General features: G+C 37.6%; 1 protein-coding gene across 9 annotated transcripts; it reads right to left on the bottom strand.

The window, feature by feature from the left end:
- Positions 1-223: 223 nt before the first annotated feature.
- On the bottom strand, positions 224-20,635 carry uckl1b (uridine-cytidine kinase 1-like 1b). Of its 9 annotated transcripts, none has more exons than XM_032576244.1 (15): positions 16,870-17,206; positions 14,330-14,523; positions 12,339-12,445; positions 11,192-11,362; positions 9,678-9,749; positions 8,624-8,813; positions 8,440-8,501; positions 5,261-5,280; positions 4,006-4,104; positions 3,805-3,898; positions 3,326-3,388; positions 3,110-3,232; positions 2,148-2,255; positions 1,892-2,048; positions 224-1,752 (listed from the first exon to the last, which is right to left on the bottom strand). In XM_032576244.1, exons 1-15 carry the CDS (start codon positions 16,935-16,937, stop codon positions 1,673-1,675), a joined length of 1,608 nt encoding a protein of 535 aa, XP_032432135.1. In that variant the 5' UTR covers positions 16,938-17,206; the 3' UTR covers positions 224-1,672. The 9 variants fall into 9 exon arrangements, with proteins under 9 accessions (XP_032432135.1, XP_032432068.1, XP_032432117.1 ...); XM_032576226.1 differs by lacking the exons at positions 5,261-5,280; positions 16,870-17,206 and adding exons at positions 7,354-7,370; positions 20,507-20,635 and having other exon boundaries at positions 1,618-1,752; XM_032576217.1 differs by lacking the exon at positions 16,870-17,206 and adding an exon at positions 20,507-20,635 and having other exon boundaries at positions 1,618-1,752.
- Between the last annotated feature and the right edge of the window lie 519 nt (positions 20,636-21,154).

Raw genomic sequence — 21,154 nt, 5'->3', positions numbered from 1 at the left:
CCTGGGTGGAGGTTCACCTTCCAGCAGGACCAGAGCAGAGCTACAATAGAAGAGTTTGGATTAAATTATATTCATGTAAGAATAGCTTAAATCTGTAGTTTGATTAAATCAATACTCAAAACATGATGTTCACACACACCTACCACCCAATCTGAATGGAAATCAGTTGTTTCGCTTACAAGAATCACGCATCATTTCAAGCATTGAATAAAAATGTACACCACACTTTTCAGATTTTTTTATTTGCAAAATAATTTAAAAACATTGTATGATTTTCCATCAGCCTTACAATAACACAATGCTTTATTCTGGTTTGACACAAAAAAGTGCAAATAAAACACATTGACATTTGTGGTGATTGCATAATAAAATGTGAAAACGTTCAAAGGGTATGAAACGGCACGCAATCATTTGATTTCAGTATGGAAAGAGTTTATTGGTGAGTAACAGGTTGCAAAATGGAGGAGCAGAGATAAGCAAATATGACATATGTTCAACTAACATGATGCAGTATTTTCCACTTTTCAATAAAACGTAATTTTACTGTACTTTTTTACATTTCCGCTTCAGATAAACGCCAATATTGCAAAAATGTAAATTATAAAAAACACTACAAACACTCAACGACTTGACCTTCAAGATATGAACTATAGAACTGGTGAGGGTCAATATTGCAGAGTGTGACCCCAGTTCTGGTAAACTGAATAATTTACAACAATAAGAACAATGAAACTTAAACAGATTAATATCATTTATTTTCAATAAAACTCCCCAATCAAAACATTCGGCACATTGTGGATATTTTTATACCATCATTGCCCTCTTTTCAAATCACCAATCCCACCTACTGGGTTAAAACTATATGCCTAATTTTATGCAGATAACCCATTTCCACAGCAACAAAAAGATGCACGCCCGTCCCACTCAGCTGCTTCATACATAGTAAAAAAAGATGTAAAAGACAGACATCCAGCCTTAATATATACACCACAAGTACATACTTAAAGCTGTATAATGAACTTCGGTTTTCAACATCCTTTTTAGGCTGGATAGGTCAGCATCCACGTTGAAGGAAAAGGTTGAGAGAGAGCTAAAAAAAAAAAAAAACACAACACCCACACATTTTCCGATTGAATGGTCCTTCAGAAAAGCCTCACGGCGATGGAAGTTGAGCAAGACGGGTTCGTGCTACGATTTTACTTTTCTGAAAGTTACAAGGAAGGAGGCATGTTGTGAAAAAAAAGTAAAACAACAAGAGAAAAAAACCCAAAAAGCTTCAGTTTTTTTTTTTTTTTAAAGTGTGCAAGCTCACATTCAATTGTGTCGTCCACAGTACATGACTTAAGGCAAGATATACATCTTAAAACTGCACTTTTTTAATAGATTGTCACAATTTAAATATTTTAGCTCTATAACAAACTGTACAAATAAAAAATATTTTGGATGCATAACAGCAAAGTCACTCAACAGTGTTCAAAATTGATTTTTAAATGCAATAATTTACAAGTTAGTCTATTTGCAAACTCCCGTTTCCTGATTTTGAATTATTTTGCATGTCTTTCCTGTTCGATCCCTGAAGGATGCAGGCCGGCCGCAGTCAGAAAGAGAAGGACGAGGAGCATGTCTTCAGATTGCCCCCAAAAGGCCTGAATCCTTAAAGCGTGAGCAACAATCAGTAACTGGGCTCGTCTAAGTCCTCGTCGCTCCAGTCAGGCGGTGCGTCCGTTCCAAAATACCGATCTCCAAAATTTCCTGTGCAGAATAAAAAGTCGTTTTATAAACTGGAATAGGCTAATTTTCCCTTGGTCAGATGAACCGACTTTGACACACTTTTTTTTTAGCTTAACAAGTAAGACTAAAAAGGAAAACTAAAGATTCAAACAGCACTCACCAATGCCGGGAATGATGTGAAAAACATCATTGACCTTCTTGTCCACGGCTGTGGTGATGATTTTCACCTGTGGGAATGCGTAGGCCACTGAATGGACTCCCATTTCCGCCATTAGCAAAGAAACTAACAGGATCTTGTCCTCCTGAACATCATGGTCCTGAAAATGAAAATAATAATAATAAAAAAAAAAACAGGTTAAATATTGAATGCAGCTTAATGAATGCAGAAAAAGGAAGATTTTTGGAGCAATCAACACCAGCAGAACTCGAACAGCCATCATGGCAGCAGCCCCAGTGGACACAGTGCAGTCCATCAGAATCACGTGGTCCTCGCTGATGTCTTTGGGTAGACGAAGGTAATGAAGCTGAAAATGTGCAGACAGGATGTGTGTGGTTAATACCAAAAACGTGACCTAACTGACCTGCTGCTATATTCGGGGCTCCTGCACTTTCCTAAAAGTCAAAGTTAGGAGCGCTTCAAACACCTGCTCATTGAAACCTTTATATTCATAAAATTGCATGCAACCGTTTTATTTTAATTACTCGTCCAGTGAAGTTAAGTTTTAAACTGCGTTTACTGAGAAACAGAAAGGTAAAGCAATTTCAGTTTTAAACACTTTATTCAAAATTCAAGAAAAACATGACTTAGAAGTGTTGTTGAATGATGCAGTATTGATTGTTACATTCTCCTCACTAGTATCAACTTGGTATCCATATGATTAAAAAGTTACACAACTAAAGATCTACTATAAATAAATACATAATTAAATACAGAAATAAATTTAACAGAACAGTGAGCTCTATTAATAAACTATACTGATAATATACTATTATGAAACAAGTTTGTGTTTTTATTATCATCACATGGAAAACACAATTATAGAAACAAGCAAAACAAATCTTGAAAAATATTTTTTAAAATTCCTTTCAACTTTACAAGCTTAGTGCATAAACACTCACATTTTTATAGTGCTACACGATTACTATACTCTTAAATTAGTTTGGATTTATATGTATGGTCATTATTTGTCAGACCAGTTATATTTCTATTTCAATGTTTTTTCCCAAACTGGTCAACTGCAAGGACAAATTTGCAGGAATTAAAAATAAAGTCTTCCGATTCTGAGTTAAATAGATCCTTGCAAAGGAAAGGAAAGTATGTTTAGATAGTAATGTGTGTCTAACAGCTCTGATGTTGCTACAGTAGTGATCGTTGTACCTCAGGTTCCCCTGTGTCCTGGTTGGTCTGGATGAGGATCTTCCCGATGCGGACGTCTTTACAGACGGCCCTCAGGGCTGGTTCCATGGTCTCCCCAGCTCTCAGGATGGACACCCCTGTAATCTTTTGGAGGAATAAATTAAAATGAAAAGAAAATCATTTTAAGTGGCTTTAAACTGTGACTATTGGAAAGAAAGCTAAATGAAGCTCACTCACTCTCTTTCCATGGAAACTCCTGCCTTCGTAGTCCTCTCCCTGGGGGGTCTGCACTATGTGGACCTGAGTTAATATTGGACAGCATCACAGTATAAACACAGAGCTGTTCAGAATGCTGTATACTGTACTGCAGACGTCTAGAACATACATTCAGACACGCTAAAGGGCATTAGAAACTCATGTGAGTGAGTGAGAGATGCACACAGCAACCCAGAATTAAGGTTTAAACTTTCCATTGTGGTGAGTTTCTAAGTTTCCATGCTTGTGTTGCAGGTCATCTCAGGCTGCATATCTCTTTCTAACACAAGCACTTCATCTTTCCATTTGTCTTTATTTTTTCACACTGTTCACATTTTAAAGCCATCTACATGTTTTGTTCTCACTGCGTCCTGAGCTGATTGTTGGCTGCCTTTATGCTTATTATGTTCTACAATACAGACTCCATGCGGCATAAATTGATTTATTTATATGTATTTAACCTGAGAGGGGAGAAAGGAGAGCGCTCGCTCAATCAACAGGCGCATCAACCTCTTTGAGTAGAAGATGAACTCATCGCGGCTGGTTTCCTTGTTTCTAAATGAGATGATCAGTGAAAAAATAAGAGTTACAAGGTTTATTCTGACAGCAGAGGCTTTACTCTGCTAAATCTTCCATTAGGGTATTTTTCTTTAAGCTTTTACCTGATGATGGTGTGCATGCCCCTGACTTGGGGTGTGCTCTCCAGAACGCTGAGGGTCTGGGGGAGGGGTTGGGCCTGGTGTGCAGAAGCCAGGGCTGCCCTGTAACCACGGCAACAAATAGTAAAGCGGGGGTGGCAGAGGGTGAGAGTGCCAAAAACAGAAAGAAAGATGGACAGAGACTTGAGTGCAAGCACAAATGGAGGCAAGCGCAATTAAGACTTGTGCAGAAATCTTGTAGAATTCACACAGAGGCGTGCACACACACTCTGTATATTCATATTCAGAAAATACACACACAGGTGAATTTACATGCAGATAAAACATTAAATCAGTAAAGATCTTTTTTTCTGTAGTAGTTAGAGAAAATTTGAAAAGCAAAACAAAATTGCAAGAGTAGTTCTGGACTGAAAAATAAAAACCACAGAAAACTGCAGAGTGCACAGTTTTAGCAGAGACCGGGATAATGGATAAAAAAAAAACATTACAACTAAAAAGAAATCAGAAATATTCTTTTCAATATTATTTGTAAGAGTAAAATAAATAAACGTCATGTTGAAGGGAATATAACACCATATTTCAACAAGTAATGTGAAAACCATCTACACCTAACACTTTCTTTGTTTTTCAAAGCTGATAAGTAAATCACGAGGCACTTTTCTGAAATTTAAAATTGTGTATGAAAGTAAATTTCATGCATATAAAGTTCGTCACAGAGTTGTTAAATTCCTCTGTATTGTGGTGGTTTGTTATGTCTCAAAGCTACTTCTTTCAGACAATACTTCTAGACTCTTCCTTCATCTTTATGGATAGATACCCACGTAAATATTTACTTTGACAACTAGAATTTGAGCTGGAGACTTTGCTACCTCTACAAATGCAGTTCAGATGAAATGCCATTACTGTTAAGCAAGTGTGTTTCCGACACTGGCTTTTTTCCTTCATGCCGTTTCCTTTTCTAGCTATTTCTCTATTTTCAGTAAGAAAATTACAACGTACATCTGTAAAGGAAAGCTGATATATGCCCTTTAAACAAAAACAAATTAAAAGTTTTCTTTTTTTCTAATTGGTCTCTGCTTAACCACTCAGACATTAGGTCTGAAAAAACTAACTGGTTGATTTTGATTTCCAGAGGAGCAGAAACAGTTATAAACACCCAGTGATGCAGTTATGTTGACACTACAAAATATCTACACCATCAGAAACATTACAGATTAGCAAAAGGCAAGAAAAGAAAGATTGTAGCAGATCTGCTCACATATCCCAGCGAAGTTTCCTCTAAAGGGAGATTTTTTTTTTTTTTTTGACAAGACAACAATCACACAGAAGGGGACAAAGAAAAGACAAACAGATAAGAGAAGACAAATGAGAAGAGACACAACATCAGGTGAATGAAAGGATGAAGGTTGATCAGACAGTGTAAAGTGTGACAGCTGCGACTATGTAGAAATATGTCAAATTGTCATTTCAATTCCAAAAGAACCGAAAATTAAAACAACAAAAAAACTCAATAGTGGATGTATTCCATAACATTAAGAAAGCCTAGAGCTATAGTCCATGGTTTCACATATTTCTACAGATACAGTAGAAAACAATCACCTTTTGGATCAGATTTTGATATCTGCATGTGCATCCAGTGTGTGTACGCGTGGGCGGTGCACAAGCGCTGGTGCGGCTGTCACTCTTTCACCGTGTAAAACAGTAAAGGTTGGTATTTCAGCTCACAGGCCCCAGCACATCCTGTGTCTAAAGACAGACACCGAGCTCACTTCCTTTCTCTGTCTGCCTCATGTACTGTGGCCGACATTCAATGGAAAAACTCGCTGCTTTGTAGTAGGGTATTGGAAACTTTCTCTGTGGCTGAGGTATGTGATAATCAACAATAGTTGCAGCGAGCGCTTCCTTTCTCTTTCTCTGCTTTCTGTTAAGAGTCTCTTTCCATCCGTCTCTGTTGTTGCCACTTAAAGGAGGGGTCAGTTGCTCAGACTCATGGCTGTATTTTTAGACACAGGAGTCAGGAAGAGTGTGAGCTGTCATTTCTTTAAACATAAAGAGAGGAAAAACCAACACCTTTCACTGCGTGCTGGCTGCGTCGCACCACGTTTAAACTTTTTAAACTACAGTTTCCATAGATTTGGAACTGGCCCACAGATTCAGATTTTACAGTCTTGAAACAATCACATCCCTTTAATTTTTTTTTCACATTTTTCTCACATTCCAACCACAGTTCTCATTATGCTTTTATGGGATTTTATTGGGTAGACGAACAAAAAGTTTAATATTATTGCGATGTGGGAGGAAACTGACATGTTTTTCAAACAAATAAACATGAAAATTGTGTCATGGATTTGTTTTCACGGCCCCTGAGTCAATACTTTGAAGGACTAGCTATTGTTGAAGCTACAGCTGTGGGTCTTCTGTGGCATGAGAACTAGTTCTGCGCATTTATAAACTGATTACTGCCCTGGTCTCAGGTTTGTTTGTTTTTTTGCAGCCTTCAACTCTTAAGGAACTTGTAGGCCAAATGATTAATTTTAGTCTAATGCTGTGTAGGATTGTTTTTTGTAACAATGGCTTTCTTTGTTCAACCTCACCATTATGGCTGTCTATGGGAAGTGACGGGACTAATTATCCCGACTAATGATTCTCCCAGTGGATCTCTGAAGCTCAACTTGGCTGGTTCTCCGATTTAATCTCTCCTTACCCAGCCATGTCTTAACGCTGTGTCACACTTTTTCCATTTTCAGATGATGATTTGAACAGTGCTTGATGAGGTGTTCAAAGTTCGGCATATTGGTTTAGGACTTACCTCTGCTTAAACACTTTCACATCATCTCTGACTTGTCCGCTGTGTTAATTGATACTGATTGTTTTCTAACGAAGCTCTGAGGCATCCAAAGACCTCTTTATTATATACTGAGATTAAATTAAACACATATATGCACTTTATAATGAGGCAACTTCTGAAGGTAACTGGCTGCACTGTATGTTATTTTGGGGTGCCAGAGTAAAGGGATTTTTTATGCGTAAAAAAAAAAATTGAAAATATGATTTTTCTCCCACCTTCTGAAAAAAGACTTGAAGTTTGTGGTTGTAGAGTGACAAAATGTATGAATATTCTTTGCACAGCTCCGTAACATATTACTATATAGTGGACGGCTTAATTCCTCATTAATACAAGATGCAACAGCACCACCTGCTGATGCGTCCTGGCAGCCAGCACGACAGAGAGGAAGACATGTTGGTTTGTGCTCAGCGCTTTTTCTATCCCTTCAAGTGGAAAGCTAAAGCAAGTGGTGAACTGGGAAGATGTCGAAGAGAGAAAGACATAGAGGATAAAGGCCACACTACCTGACGCTGAGCTCACGCTGTGAGCAACGGAGGGTGAGGAGGAGGGGAGAGAGTGAGAGAGCAATCCATCAGCAGCATGTGTGATACTGTGTTTGTGGTGGGGAGGACATAAAAAAAAGCAAACGCCATGGCAAAAAGTGCTCCCCACAAACAAAACTTGCGATTAGTGCAGTGGTACAGGAAAACCAAAAGTCAGTTTCATATGTCGTCTCATTTTAACAAACATATCATTGGTGGGATCACAGGTTGTGTAATGGAGAAAGAAGCAGTCGTGCCTTTAAAGACAATCTTGCTCTTTGTGTCCCAATTTCTTAAAGCTACGAGTCAAACTTTCTCCACAGAATCAATCAAAGTCTGCTGAGATACAAACTGTCACCAATAAAGCAGGATATCATGGTCAGTTTTTCTGTTTGTGCCATTTTGCTGCAAGTCATCACTTAAGATAGAATTAACCATCTTAAGCACAGCTTCCATGGGACAAATGAATCTGGTTATTAAAAAGAGCATCTGGTCAGTTATTTCTGTTTGCTTTTGCATTGTTTTTATTTTTGCCTCTTTCTTCACCTGCTTTTAATTAAATTTCCTTTTAATGACAATATAAAACATGGAGTAATTTTTAAAGATAACCAAAGCAGACTGGAAAACAACCTGCATTCTTAATAAACTGTGTTGAAATCTACAAAACCACTACAGCGTTCATTAAGCCATCTGATCAGCTTGATTTTTGTGCCTTTTTTGGTGTTATCAATTCAAATACACACGAAGCAGAATTAACAGTTTCCCTCTTAAGTGCATGTCTTCTAAAAATGTGAAATTCAGCAGGAGAAAGTCAAGAATACAAATCCAAAGAAATTTAAAACCTTCACTAACACTCAGGCAGTTCAGACATCCTCCACAAGAGGGCATGATGACCCTTGCATGCTAAATATAAAAATGGGCGTGAGCAAAAACAACTCTACCGAGTGCATATAGTTAGGAAGTAGTACTTAAAAATAAAAAAGATGGAAAAAATGAAAAGGAACGGGGCTCTATTGAAATCTATTATAATATCTCATTGCTTAGATTTGTGAGTATGACCCTTCTTACCTCCTCCAGCTGACTGTGAACATGCTGCACAATCAGGTCAATGGCTACCATGTTCCCACCACCTGACAGGATGACAGAAGTCTGTAGTTTCAGGGTTTATTTGTCTTTTAGGCCACAGTTTCGACTTTTATCTGATTCTATCTGATTCTGAACTAGTCCATGCAGTCAGTGTGTAAGCGCTCACCACGTGGCACCACTAGATCCGCCAGGCGCATGGTGGGCTCGATGTACTGCTCAAAAGCGGGCTTCACAAACTTGTTGTATTGTTTGATGACACCCTCGATGTCTCGGCCTCGTTCCGTGATGTCCCTCCGCAGCCGGCGCACTAAACGGATGTCAGAGTCGGTTTCCACAAAGATCTTCATGTCGAGCAGCTGCCGGGATGCACCACACAATTAGAAATGTTTGGTTATATGAAGCTTTAGTTCAAACTGATAAACATAAAGTAAAACGACACTGAGAATCTTATTGGTTGGTGGTGAATTCACCTCCTTTCAGATTTCAGATTTCATTGTATTATATTTCATAATAAAAATTATGGTGAAATTCTTCAAGGCAAAGACTACTGTAAGTTGATTAAGCTTATATTTTTTTGGAAAAAGTCCAATAAGGCTGAAACAAAGGGTGTCGTAACCTAGAATTATTTATTGTTCTTACAATTTGTGTCAAATTTACTTAGTATAATGTTTTCTTTTAATTAAATATATTTCAGTAATGACAAGCTTATTGGCAATATATATATTGCCAATATGCTATTACTCAAAATGTAACTTACATTTTACATAAAAATAATGTTTCATTTTTAATTATCAGTAAATAAAGGTATCTAGAATGCACAGTCAAGCTTGCAATTGGCAAAGTTTGTTTAAATATTTTTAGAAGTTATTTCAGCAAGAGACCCATATAAAATAACAGTTAAAGTAAGGACAACTTAAACACCTGCTACAATGAAAAAGAGAAAAAACAAGGGCACATTTTGAATATCCATATTAAATAAGTGACATTTAACAGCTAAAAACAAAATCTAGAAAGTCAATCAAATGTATCTTTGCAATTCTCTACTCATCTATATCCACCCACATGTGAATACATGTGAGGCTTCTGCATTTGTTTACTTTGCAAACAGATAAAATGAATATATGTGTCTAATTAAAAGACCTAGTAAGAAATGAATACACTAACGAAATACACTAAAGCAAGCTTTTTCAATGATTTGCAGATCAATATTTATGCCGTACCTGCAGGAGGGCTTTATCTGCAAAAGACATGATTCCCTCAAAGATGATGACACTAGCTCCATAAACAGTTTTCTATAAAAAACAGACACAAAACATTCAAGTTAAATGCCCATAGAAACAGTGATATAATGACAGATCAGATTCATGAAGTGATATCTCAGTAAGTTTTAATAAATGCTGAAAAATGATCACTGTTGCAAAAGTATTCCTACCCCTTTAATGGTATCGTAGACATTATGACAACGAATTAATTTAGTCTGACTGCTCTTCCCCTTCACTCTGACCAACTTAACTTTCCCTGCTGAAGAAAAAACACAGCATAATGCTGCCACCACCATGTTTGATGTTTGATTAGCATCAAACATGGGCAATGTGCAGTGTTTAATATTGAGTTTCCACTACATGTGTATGCAGGTTTTGGCCAGATCAGATCTGGGCCCACATGCCCAGAGATTATCAGAGTTCTCTCAGAGAGCTCCTAGCTTAGCCTAAAAAATTCCTGCTAAGAGTCCTATCTTAGAATCAATCACTTAGCATTAATGCTAAGTGATTGATGCTAAGAGTGATTGATGCAGCTGCAGCTAGGTGTGATGCTATCTTCTAGGGACTGTGATTACACAAAACACAAAACAAAATAAGACTAAAAAACAAACAAACAATAATATGTTGATAGAAATTAACCAATCATACACTCTAGACTGGATAAAGAAAAATGTGTCATGATGATGAAAATGAATTTATTGCCACACTGAATCAACATGTTTGATGGCAACTTATTTACATTCCCATCATCATTGTGGTTTGTCATGGCTTCTTGCCATGCTGGTCATTTTATTAGGTCATCTATCAAATAGATGGAATGGTATTTGCTCAGCTGTCAGCAACTCACTGGGATTGTTTGCTTATATAAAGTTGTTTGATCAATACAAAATAGGGAAGTAAAAGACACATAACCAAATAGGACAGAGAAGCAACGCCTACAGCTTTATCTATTTTATAGAGAATATTTCTGCTTTCTGTTGATATTTCTTCCCATCTTAAGACACTCTTATACTAAATAAAAGTCCTCCTCAACACTCCCAACATTTCATGAGTTTAGGTGCTCTCTAATAGCCTAAGGTGCTTTGGGAATTCATTTTACCATACCGAGGTGAAATTCTAAAACAAATCTTAGAATTCCAAAAAATCCAGGAAAAGATTTTTCTAAAATGTCATCAATAGGAGCTACTTTTGCTCTCTGGATTTTTTGTCCAGCATTTTCTTTTTGTTCTGTTCTCCATAGGCTTGTGCTAAACTGCACAAGCCTATGGTCACCTTATTTGACTTTCCTCTTGCTACTGCTCCACAAAGGCCGGATTTATGGAGCGAATGCAAATACACACAAGCTTTTTCAGGTTTCCGTTTGTAAAATATGTAAAAACTTTGATAAAATCCCATTGAAATAGTTTTTGCAACGTGAATAAATGTGAAAAAGCTAATAAAAAACAGGCCAGGCTGCGCTAGGTCGTCCTTACCCACTCTTTCTGTCTCCCATGAGTTGTGAAGTCATAGACGGGGATTTTCACACTTTTGCCCTGTTTGAGTTTGCGCAGGGTGTGTGTCAGCAAATCAAAGTCGAAGGCATCTGGGTGGTCAAAGTTATAATCATTCCTGGCTGCCAGCAGCTGCTCCTCAGGGGACAGGACCTGAGGACAGGCACATCGTTTCAGCACAGCGCGACTTCTACTGTAAGAAATTAGCCTGTGTTGTTCTTGTTTATGCAAGAACGAACTGAAAACATTTCATAAACATGAAATAAAAAAAATATCTGCAATGCTCTATCACAATCATACACAGTCAAATACTGCCACATGATATACACATGCTTGTGTGAAAACACTGATCCCTTCAAGAGCAGTCGAAGTTAGGAACCTAAATTTAGTAAAACATCATGCGCCACTGTGACGTCTGTACCAGGTGCTGTCTCTGTATGTATGCGTGTGTGTGTGTGCCCTTAGGCTGGTTGTGCTTTGAAAAGTCCAGACCTCCTATTTGGCAGTTTCTGAACACCAACACCTCCTTCTTAAGTGAGCTGATTACACACTTAATATGATAAACTGATGTTCCACGCTTTGTGTGGGCTGTAAGCTACTCCACCAGAAAAAAATGAAGTCGCTAATGTACAAAGAAATCCCTGTTAGCGCAGCGAGAAAACAGGCTGAGAGCTGTAGCGGTGCTAGTCCTTGGTCGGGTATGACCCCCTGCAGAAAAGGATTACACAACCAGCGTGGGCGAACTTGCAGAGGGGTAAAAATGAAGTCTCTTATTTAATTGAACTTCACTGCACTCTTTTTCTATTCAGTCTGGCCTCTCTCTCCTCTGTCACTCCTCTTTTCCCCCTCAGGATTCAAACTGTATTATATTTTGGTTTCTTTTTCTTCCACTATATTTCTGTCCTTCAGGCCAGTGGGAGGATTTAAGGGAGCCTGATGTGAGTAGGCACCAAAAATCTTTCAATTTAATGTTATGGTCTTATTTTCTTCAGTCTAAATTAACTTGCATTGATGAAAACTATACAAAAAATGTATGTGTGCACACACACACACACGCCCACACACCCCCGCCTGCACACGCGCAAACACACATCGGTTCATGTCAGACACGCTGCATCATTATAAGTACCTTATAAAAAGAGTCCATTGAGAGCAAAACAACCCATGGCACATCTAAAGCTTCAATGATTTTCCTGGCAACTGTGGTTTTTCCTGAAGCGCTGCCTCCACAAAGACCTGTCAGGATAAGTTTGGGAAAAAAAAAAAAGACGTTACAATATGTATTTATAGAATAAATAAAAGACAAGAGCTACACATATCAAAAAATGTATTATCATACAATTGGTGCATGCAATATTGATATTACAAACTAATGTTCTTAATATAATCTTTATCAGCAATTATTCCAAGTGTCACAGATTTTGCATGCATAACATAATCAGCCTGTTGGATTTGGAGCCTCACTGCAGCCAAACTGCCACAGATCACAGTGTCGCGAAAACTAAAGGTCACAGAAAAGAGATAAAAATATTCCAATGATAGAAAACAAACATAAGTGAGAGAAACATTTTAATAAATTGCAAAACTTAAAAATATATATCACTACTACATGACTTTCTAATATCATGTAGCCCAACTGTGATGTCATATAAAACAAGCATGAGTCTTACTTCCAGCAGGTTATTTTTTATATTATATTGAGAAATTATTGCCGGTGGATGCCCCATAAATATTACTATGCCAGAACAAGCAATATTTGTTAATAGTTTTTTTTTAATCAAAACTTTAAAGCTTTAGTAAGCAAAAAAAAGAGCAACGACAAATCTGCTAAATAAGGAAACTAAAAATGCTTTAACTGTGACAGTAATATTTTCCAATATAAAAAGCCAAACGGTCTTATGATATTAATTTATCTCATAATGTATAAAGCATTGGCAGACATTGCTGCTGTGAAAATGCTCTCAAAATATTGTAGGGATGATTATCAACCAACAAAGTGTCCAAATCTTGCTGACACTTAAGAGTGTGTGAGTAATCCAAACATTCAGTTGCACCTCTCAGGTTGCGAAGCATCGAGGCAGCAACGCGTAGGAGTTTTTCTCACTTCTTGCCTTACTTTCACTGACATCCAGCTCCTTCTGGCCTGCGTTCTCTCACACTGTAGTAAACAATTCGGGTCAGAACCCAATGAAATCGGGTTCTATTTGTACGCTCTGTTTACATTTACATCAGCTGCTTTTTATGCAGCTGGGAAGAGGATCAACAGTTTGGAAATACAGCTTTCACTCATCACTGGAATACAATATAAAGAAAAGTAAATCAGTGGTAATTTCTGCAAAGTACAATTCTTATTAAGTATGACCATTATGTCAAACTTGTCAAATCTAATTGAAAATGGAAAAAGAAAAACATATATCTTTTATTAGATATCAAGGTGGGACAGTTTAGAAAAATGGTTAAGAGGTGAATTTTTGACTTTCTTTTTATTACTGAAATGAAATTCAAAACCTTTATGTAAAACATAGAACACTAAATATATTACCCAATAAGCAGTATTTAATTTTTTGACTATCTGAAGCAAGTTATATATGGTTATGACTCTGCTTTTGACTTCATTGGTTTTTCAACGAGATTGTGCAATGAACTTTACGGTTTGCAGGAAGCAGCTATGTTGTTATAGTTATGTTGCTCCCTGTTGACAGTTATCAATAACAGATTTAGGCAACTTTAGAAAACCCCTGTTGTCAAAGCAAATCTCAGGAGATATATATTTTCCTATATGGAGGAGTTAGTAATGGAAAACACAAGAATGTTTTGATCTATGTGCCACAAACATGCAACAAGTCAGATTCAGGATGACATTTTTTCAGTCAGTTCATGAGGAAGGCTGTACTCCTAATCAGACTGGTTGCTGAAATGCATCATGGGACTTGAGGTTTTGTCACAAAGTAAGAGCAAGGAAACACCTCAGTCAAAACACAAATGATTACATTTACTTTTTAAACACTTGGACCACGGAGAACAGTGTTTTCCCAAAATATATACTGTACTATGCTGTTATGAGAAGGTAATCTTAATAAAACAAATTTGTAAATAAACTGTATGTCTGCAGTTTCCTACCAATGACGAAGGCCTCTTTGGACTGTGTTCCATGCTCATTGTACCACGGTGGGCGACCGGCTGTGTAGATGGTTCGTTTGGAGGTGAGGAGCAGCGGAGGCTCAGATTTACACTGGCTGGTGGTCCGTTTCCTGGGAGAAAGACCCAAGCTGACAGAGGGCAGCAGCCGGTCCAGCGATCCCTCACTGCCTCCACTTTAAATAAGCAAACACAAAAGAGATCCCAGCTTAAGTGTTTAGAGCAAAAAAAACACATGACATAATGAAAATGGTCCAGTTAAATGACAGACTGTACCAGCGATGACCTACTGTATCCCCAGCCATTGGTTAATGTTTAGTTTATTTTTTACATCTTCAGCAAGTGAACTTTGTACACCATTGTGGAAAAGGCAGCAGGTAAAGAGGGCATTTTTACAGCTGATTTTGGATAAAAGCTTAACAGATAAAGAAGTTCATAAACAACCTTAGGTCCTGGAGATAAAAATGGGTTAACACCAGATTTTAAATTTGTCCCCAGCTTTTGCTAAAAAAAAAAAATATAAGAAGACAGCCAAACATTCCTTTAGATGGAAGCAGAGACCTGTGTGTATAAATCAGCTCAGACAATTCAATCAAATGGATCCAACTGTTCAATCAGAGCACAGGCACAAAGACTTTAAAATGTATTCATTGCCCTTGGATTTTTCATATTTAATCACAAGCTTTGTTGTGTTTTATTGGGATTTTATGTGAAAGAGCAGCGCTAAGTGGAACGGGTTGATTGGGTGACACTTTGTAGAACCAACTGTTGAAATTACATAATTCTGCAAAATAGCTCAAACTGAATTGGATTGGGCAGAAAATATATAGTCCAAAGTCAAGTAGACATAGTTCTGGACTTTGACTAGGTCATTCAAAACCAAGAATATCCTTGGATCGAAATCATTCCAGAGTGGATTTGGCTGTCCTGCTGAAAAACGAACCTCCACCCAAGACTTTATAGTCTCTCGCTGGTTGTTCTGCCAGACTTCCCTGCATTTAGTTCCATCCATCGACTGACAGTATCATGCTGTGGGAACACTCTTTAAAACAAAAAACCCTGATCATTGATCGACAGCCACAGAGGAGGAAAATCTATAACCTCTCCCTGCAGTGAGCCTTACTAATAACTGCTGAGTCATGCAGTCAGTTGTCCAACTGAACAAAACGCATCGTCCCAGTAATGAAAAAGGTAAACAAATTACAACAAGCTGATTCAAATTAGACACAAGGTTCTCACTGGACAAAGACACAAAGTGAATTTGCATGAACTACTCAAAGCAAACACAATGGACATTCAAGTCTTTTGCAAGACAGAGAAGCAATGCTGATTACTGCAAGGACTCTGTGACTCATGACCAAAATAAAGCATCTACAGAAACTAATACTGAGTTGGAACAGCAAAAGTGGAAATACAGCTGCTTCACTTTGCAGAACAAAAGCAATGCAGCAACTAATTGCTTAATGGAAGTGTTTCCTCAGGCGAGCTACAGATCAATTAACCCATAATACTGGAAAAAAACAAACATTATATTGTAAAATCTAGCAGAATATTGTTAAGTAATCAAATCCTAGGAGAGCGCAAAACAGTACAAGTAAATCTTCAGATTACTCTTAATTTCATAATTGTCATTTTAGTTTTTTGCAAAAGAAAAAAACCCTAAATTTTTGACCAAAAAAATAAAATCTAACCAGTCCCCAGTTTTTAGCAACACTTACTGTAGTATGCGAGACATCCACACCTCACCCAGACAGGACTGTAAAGAGCCAGAGGCCATAACTACAGGCTATAAGAGAGGAATTCCAAGACGTCTGCTGTCATCCAGTCAATTCTCTGCCTCTAAAATCTTTACTCAGATCACATAGTTCCTCAGGTAGTCAGGAGGCGGTCGGGAAGCAAATGAAAAACTGGCAAAGATTTATCTTATCTCATCAGAGTCACCTGAGTGAAGCCAGGGAGTGTACTCAGACAACAGTCAGAGCTACACATGAGACGCGGCTCGCTCAAACTGGGTTATCAGTTAAAGCCAAACCACGGTGCCATAATAGATTAGCCTGGCTGGTGGTGCTGATTCATGCTCTTGCTCATTGCTCCAAAATGCAAAGTGCACACCATGGATGCAGCTTTGAGAGGAGGGAAAAAAAGGACAAAAGGTCAGATTGCAGGTAAACAAGAAAACTTTTTGGAGTGCGCGTGTGAAAAAAGTAAGCTGGTAAAAATTTTTGCAATTTTAAAATATCCCTAGAAATGCATAACAATACCAAACATAAACTGACATTTAATTACTTAAAAAAACAAACAAGCTAGAGCCTTTCTTGCCTCAATTTGTATAACAAAGTTGATTAGTAAGACGATACAGTCGCATGATTCCCCAGAGATCTTCTCAGTAGATAAACAACAACAATTTGATTCAAAAGACAACTCATGACGACATTGTTCCGCATTCGGAGAGGAAAAAGCTCCTTTGGAACCTGAAAATAAGATGTCAACATTGAAAATATATGAATAAATAAGACACTTACCTGCCATCAGGTATTAGAGTCCAACAGCCAGATATTCTAGCTCCTGAGTAAGCTGGTATAGTGTTCATGACAGGAGCAACTATTTCGGATTTGCTTGTGTTTTAGTTCAACACTTCTGCCAACAGGTAATAGTTTTAATACATCGGAGCACAGTAACACGTTGAACCACCACGCCCCTTGTTGCAAAACATCCAGCGACACTAAGGAGTTGGAGATATGAGGGGGTATTAACTTGGGTGAGAAACGAAACTTAAAGCATCTGTTTAGGTTTCAGATTCTCCTTCCTTTGGACAGAGGAAGACTCCACAGCCTGGTTGTTAGAGAAAACGACAGAGTGAAACTGCAGAGCAGTTTTTTCCTCCTCTTTCTCTGCTCCTTTTCTCTGCTCCTCCCCTTTGGCTGTCCAGCCAGCAAATCTCAGAGGATCACCTACCCCTTTCCAGATTATGTTCATTAGTTTGTATTAATAGCATCAGGTTAGAGCTATACCTCCCTAGTACTGGCACAAACACACATGTCTCATAAACAGTTTGGACAGTCAGTGACGCAAAACGTGGCTGGAGGGGCGACAGAGCGACCGGAGAAAAGCGACACAGACAAGGAAACTTTTAAAGAAGGAATAGACAAACAGGTAGCTGTCAGAGCTACCTGCTCATTGCTGATGTTGACTTTATCCAAAGAGGAGACGCCTCGGGCTGAGCTGAAGAGGTGACAACACGGAGAAAAAGAGGGAAGGGAGGAAGATGAAGGAGGAGGAGGGCGGGGAGGACATGATGTGCTTGTACCCTGCAGAGACTCACTACGTCTCTGCCTTACTCAGAGACTGGAGATGTCAGCACCACTGAAAACAAACACACACACACACGCCCACAAGCACACACACAGAAAGAGCTGTGCCTCCTCCCAGGGTTCACTCCCACTGAGGACGGAGGGAATAAACAGCATGATGAAACCCAACACTCCTGCTCAATCAGCTGAAAGTCTGAAGGACGGCCATTGGCAATGTGCAAGTTGCACCCTTACACTCCTCCTAGGCCAGGCAAAGCAAATATTAAGTCTTTATTTATTTGTTTATTGCAAATCTATGCAATTAAAAACAAAAAAAATAAAGAAGCAAACAGATTTACTTTAAACCAAAATGTCAAACCCCTACGGCTATTCTGACTGTACTACACACATCCAGCTTCTGTTTTCTTCCTTGATCAAACTACAATGGAATTCCTCTGATCGTAATCACAGTTATGGAGCCGTGGCCAGAGCTTTAAAGTGCAGGCTGAAGACAGCTGCAGCACAAGAAAGCCACACTGAAACAAGAAGCTCCAGTTAGTTGCTATGCCAAACATTCAAAAAACTCTCTATGGATACAAAGACGCAAAGCCAAGTCTAACACAGCAGAGGCAGCCTGGGAACAAAATATTTATCTACTGAAGGCATGATTCAGATTGAGTCTGAAATGAAATTCATTCTGTTGCTATTCTGTTTAAGTATGAGTCAGACATATTTTTACACAACAAGACTAGGCTGTTTATCTAGAAAAACAAGATTTTCAATGAACTACCAGACACTGGAGAACACAAAACTCATCTAAAACCAATCACAAGTTTTGTAACTTAAAAACTTTAACGAAGACATTTTGAATACTTTTTCCTTATTCCATATTATTTTGTAAGTGAAAAAGTTTAATCGCAATGAATGTCCCTACAGTACCTTGCAAAAGTAATAATACTCCAAGTACAGCCTCCAACTTCAATGCACTTTATTGGTGTTTTTGTGACAGACCAACAAGATGCGTGCGATACAGACTTAGAGTTTTATCAGATTTTGTAGTACTATTGTGATAAAAGTGATGAGAACTATTTGTTACTTTTGTTTTAGGTAAATGTTTAACATTGCATGACACAGCAATTTCAGTCCCACAAACACAAATACAGGTCTTGAAAAACAGCCACATATAGTATGACTAAACTTCACACAGTAACTGTATTAATCATATTTTCAAATTCAAAGATAAATCAACATCCTTCTCACAATAGGAAATTTCTCACAATAAATGATAAAGAAAATGTTAAATGCCAACCCCTAAAACCAGCATAAAGTAGTGGAGTGAAAATGATAAATCGGTTTAGTATTTTTTACAAGTAAAAACATTCCAAGTGCATCAAGAATAGATTTTAGGCTCTCTTATGTCAGTACCAACTTTTAATTAGGACTAAGTCTCTATCCGCTTTGATAAAGAGTGACATTAATGCCCATTCTTTTTTGTAAAACAGCTTTATCATAATCATATTCAGCTTTGTCCCAGTTTTAAGTTTTCCTTCGGTAATGGCCTGTATTTAGCAACATTCATCTTTCCTGTAACTCTGACCAGCACCACAATCCCTACTGAAGACAACCTCAATATGACACTACCACTACAATGTTTTATGGTGGGCACGGTGTGTTCAGCATTATGTGTAATGTTCTCTAACAAACCTCTGAGACCTTGAAAGAAAAGCTGTAGTGCTTAGATGAAATTTGTCATTGTTCACAATTTAGGTGATTTCTGAAGCTCATTGATTGCATTGGATGTAATTTAGCAATATCAAAGTTAATAGGATTGAATGCAAATGTACAACACACATTTATGATTTTTATTCATAAAAATCTACACACAATTATCTGCCACTTTGCATTGGTTTATTTTTAAATTTCTAGATAAAATATATTAAGTTGGTACTAATATGTATGAAAGGTGATTAATATGTCTGCATTTTCCATTTAAAACTAGTGATGAATAGCTCAAACAACAATAAAATATTTCACACTCGAGCATATCTTAAAAGAAAAGTCATTTAAATATTAGAACTAAACAAGACTTAGATTTTTGTGGAGTCAAAAATCATTCGGTCCTTGCCCTTTTTCAACTGTACATTGTAAGCAAGTCATTTCCATGTTCGATCCCCTTTTGAGGGCGTTTTTAATATTTGTGATAGTTAGGTTACGTAAATGAACAGGAGCAGGGACGTATGGTACTGTGCTAGTGCAGTGGACTGATCAGCAACGCCCTCTGGTGGTACTTCATGGGATCAACCTTCATGCTGCTGTGATGCAGAGATAATTTCTTCACGGCATAGCACGTGTACCTTAAATTACACTATTGGCCATTAAAATGTGAATTTCTTTCATTCCGTAACCATGAACACAGGGAAAATATAATAAATTAGTCCGGAATATTAAAAAGATTAATTTGTATCGCCATACAAAACCTAAATTAAAGTGGACTGTGGTCAGTGCCTTACCGTAATTCATGCCCCTCGGTTATATACGTGTTAAAAGTTTTAGAGCATGTATTGCTTAATATTGTTAGCTCATCGGATGTTTCAACATATAAAGTTATATCAGGAGGCCACTTGGTGTAAAATGGGACACGATGGACGTGTATATGAAATTTGTATGTACCTAAAATTCTACCTAGAACCTAGCAGCTATTATAAGTGTCAGTTTAATGGAAGGAACAGTGTGAGTGGTAGCATCCGTGAAGATGCTTAACTATTTTTGAAATAAAAAAATAAATATATATATATTATAACAATGTATAAAAATGCAAAAATAGTCCAAAGTTTCAAACGGCAAACACCCCACCCTGAAAGAGGAGTACCTGTTGGAAACAGAGCAAGTTTTCTCCTCGTTGTCCATCTTAGCAAGCCTTTCTTCCACGCTAACGGCAGACATTGCTTTTCTCTGTTGACAATCAGGTGTTCGGTCCTCGCTGAGGCATCATGGGATATGTAGGCGTTTCGTTATTCACTCTTCGAACGCAGTGCAGCGTTGGCTCTCTGAAAGACTTCAAGCCCTACAATGCAATTACAGATTTTTTTCTCTCCCTTTTTTTACAGTAAAAAGCATGTATAGTGCAGTAAGCTATGACATCACACGGGGCCTTTCCCAAAGCTTAGTGAAGTTTAACAGCGCAGAGTATATATATATATATATATATATATATATATATTTAATTATATGATAATTAAATATATTATTTAATTATCATATAATTAAATAATATATTTAATTATTTCTGAATGTTTTATTTTAACATTCATTTTTTTTTACTTTCTTGGCTACTCGTTAATTTGATGATGAATCCTGCTGCGGCTGCATGTATGGGAAATCCTTCCATTTCTTAATAATTGTTAAGCGTTTCATGCTTGAAAAGCTCAGTAACTCTCATAAACACTTACACAGCAAGACCCCACAGAACTGTCATAATGTGTGTCATTTCAAAATTTAATGCCACAATGCAATAAAA

Source organism: Xiphophorus hellerii, chromosome 1, assembly GCF_003331165.1.
Source record: "Xiphophorus hellerii strain 12219 chromosome 1, Xiphophorus_hellerii-4.1, whole genome shotgun sequence".
Taxonomy (NCBI): domain Eukaryota; kingdom Metazoa; phylum Chordata; class Actinopteri; order Cyprinodontiformes; family Poeciliidae; genus Xiphophorus; species Xiphophorus hellerii.
Note: the sequence above shows the minus strand (reverse complement) of the source record. Positions and strands in the feature narration are given on the sequence as shown.

Bases quoted from the DNA above. Each gene is read 5' to 3' on its own strand.
- uckl1b (XM_032576177.1), bottom strand. From the start codon at position 20,580: ATGTCTGCCGTTAGCGTGGAAGAAAGGCTTGCTAAGATGGACAACGAG. The intron at 5,281-8,439 runs GTAAGAAGGGTC...ATCTCCCTTTAG, and splicing joins TTCACAGTCAGCTGGAGGAG to AGGAAACTTCGCTGGGATAT. The intron at 4,105-5,260 runs GTGAGCAGATCT...CCGTGGTTACAG, and splicing joins AGGAAACTTCGCTGGGATAT to GGCAGCCCTGGCTTCTGCAC.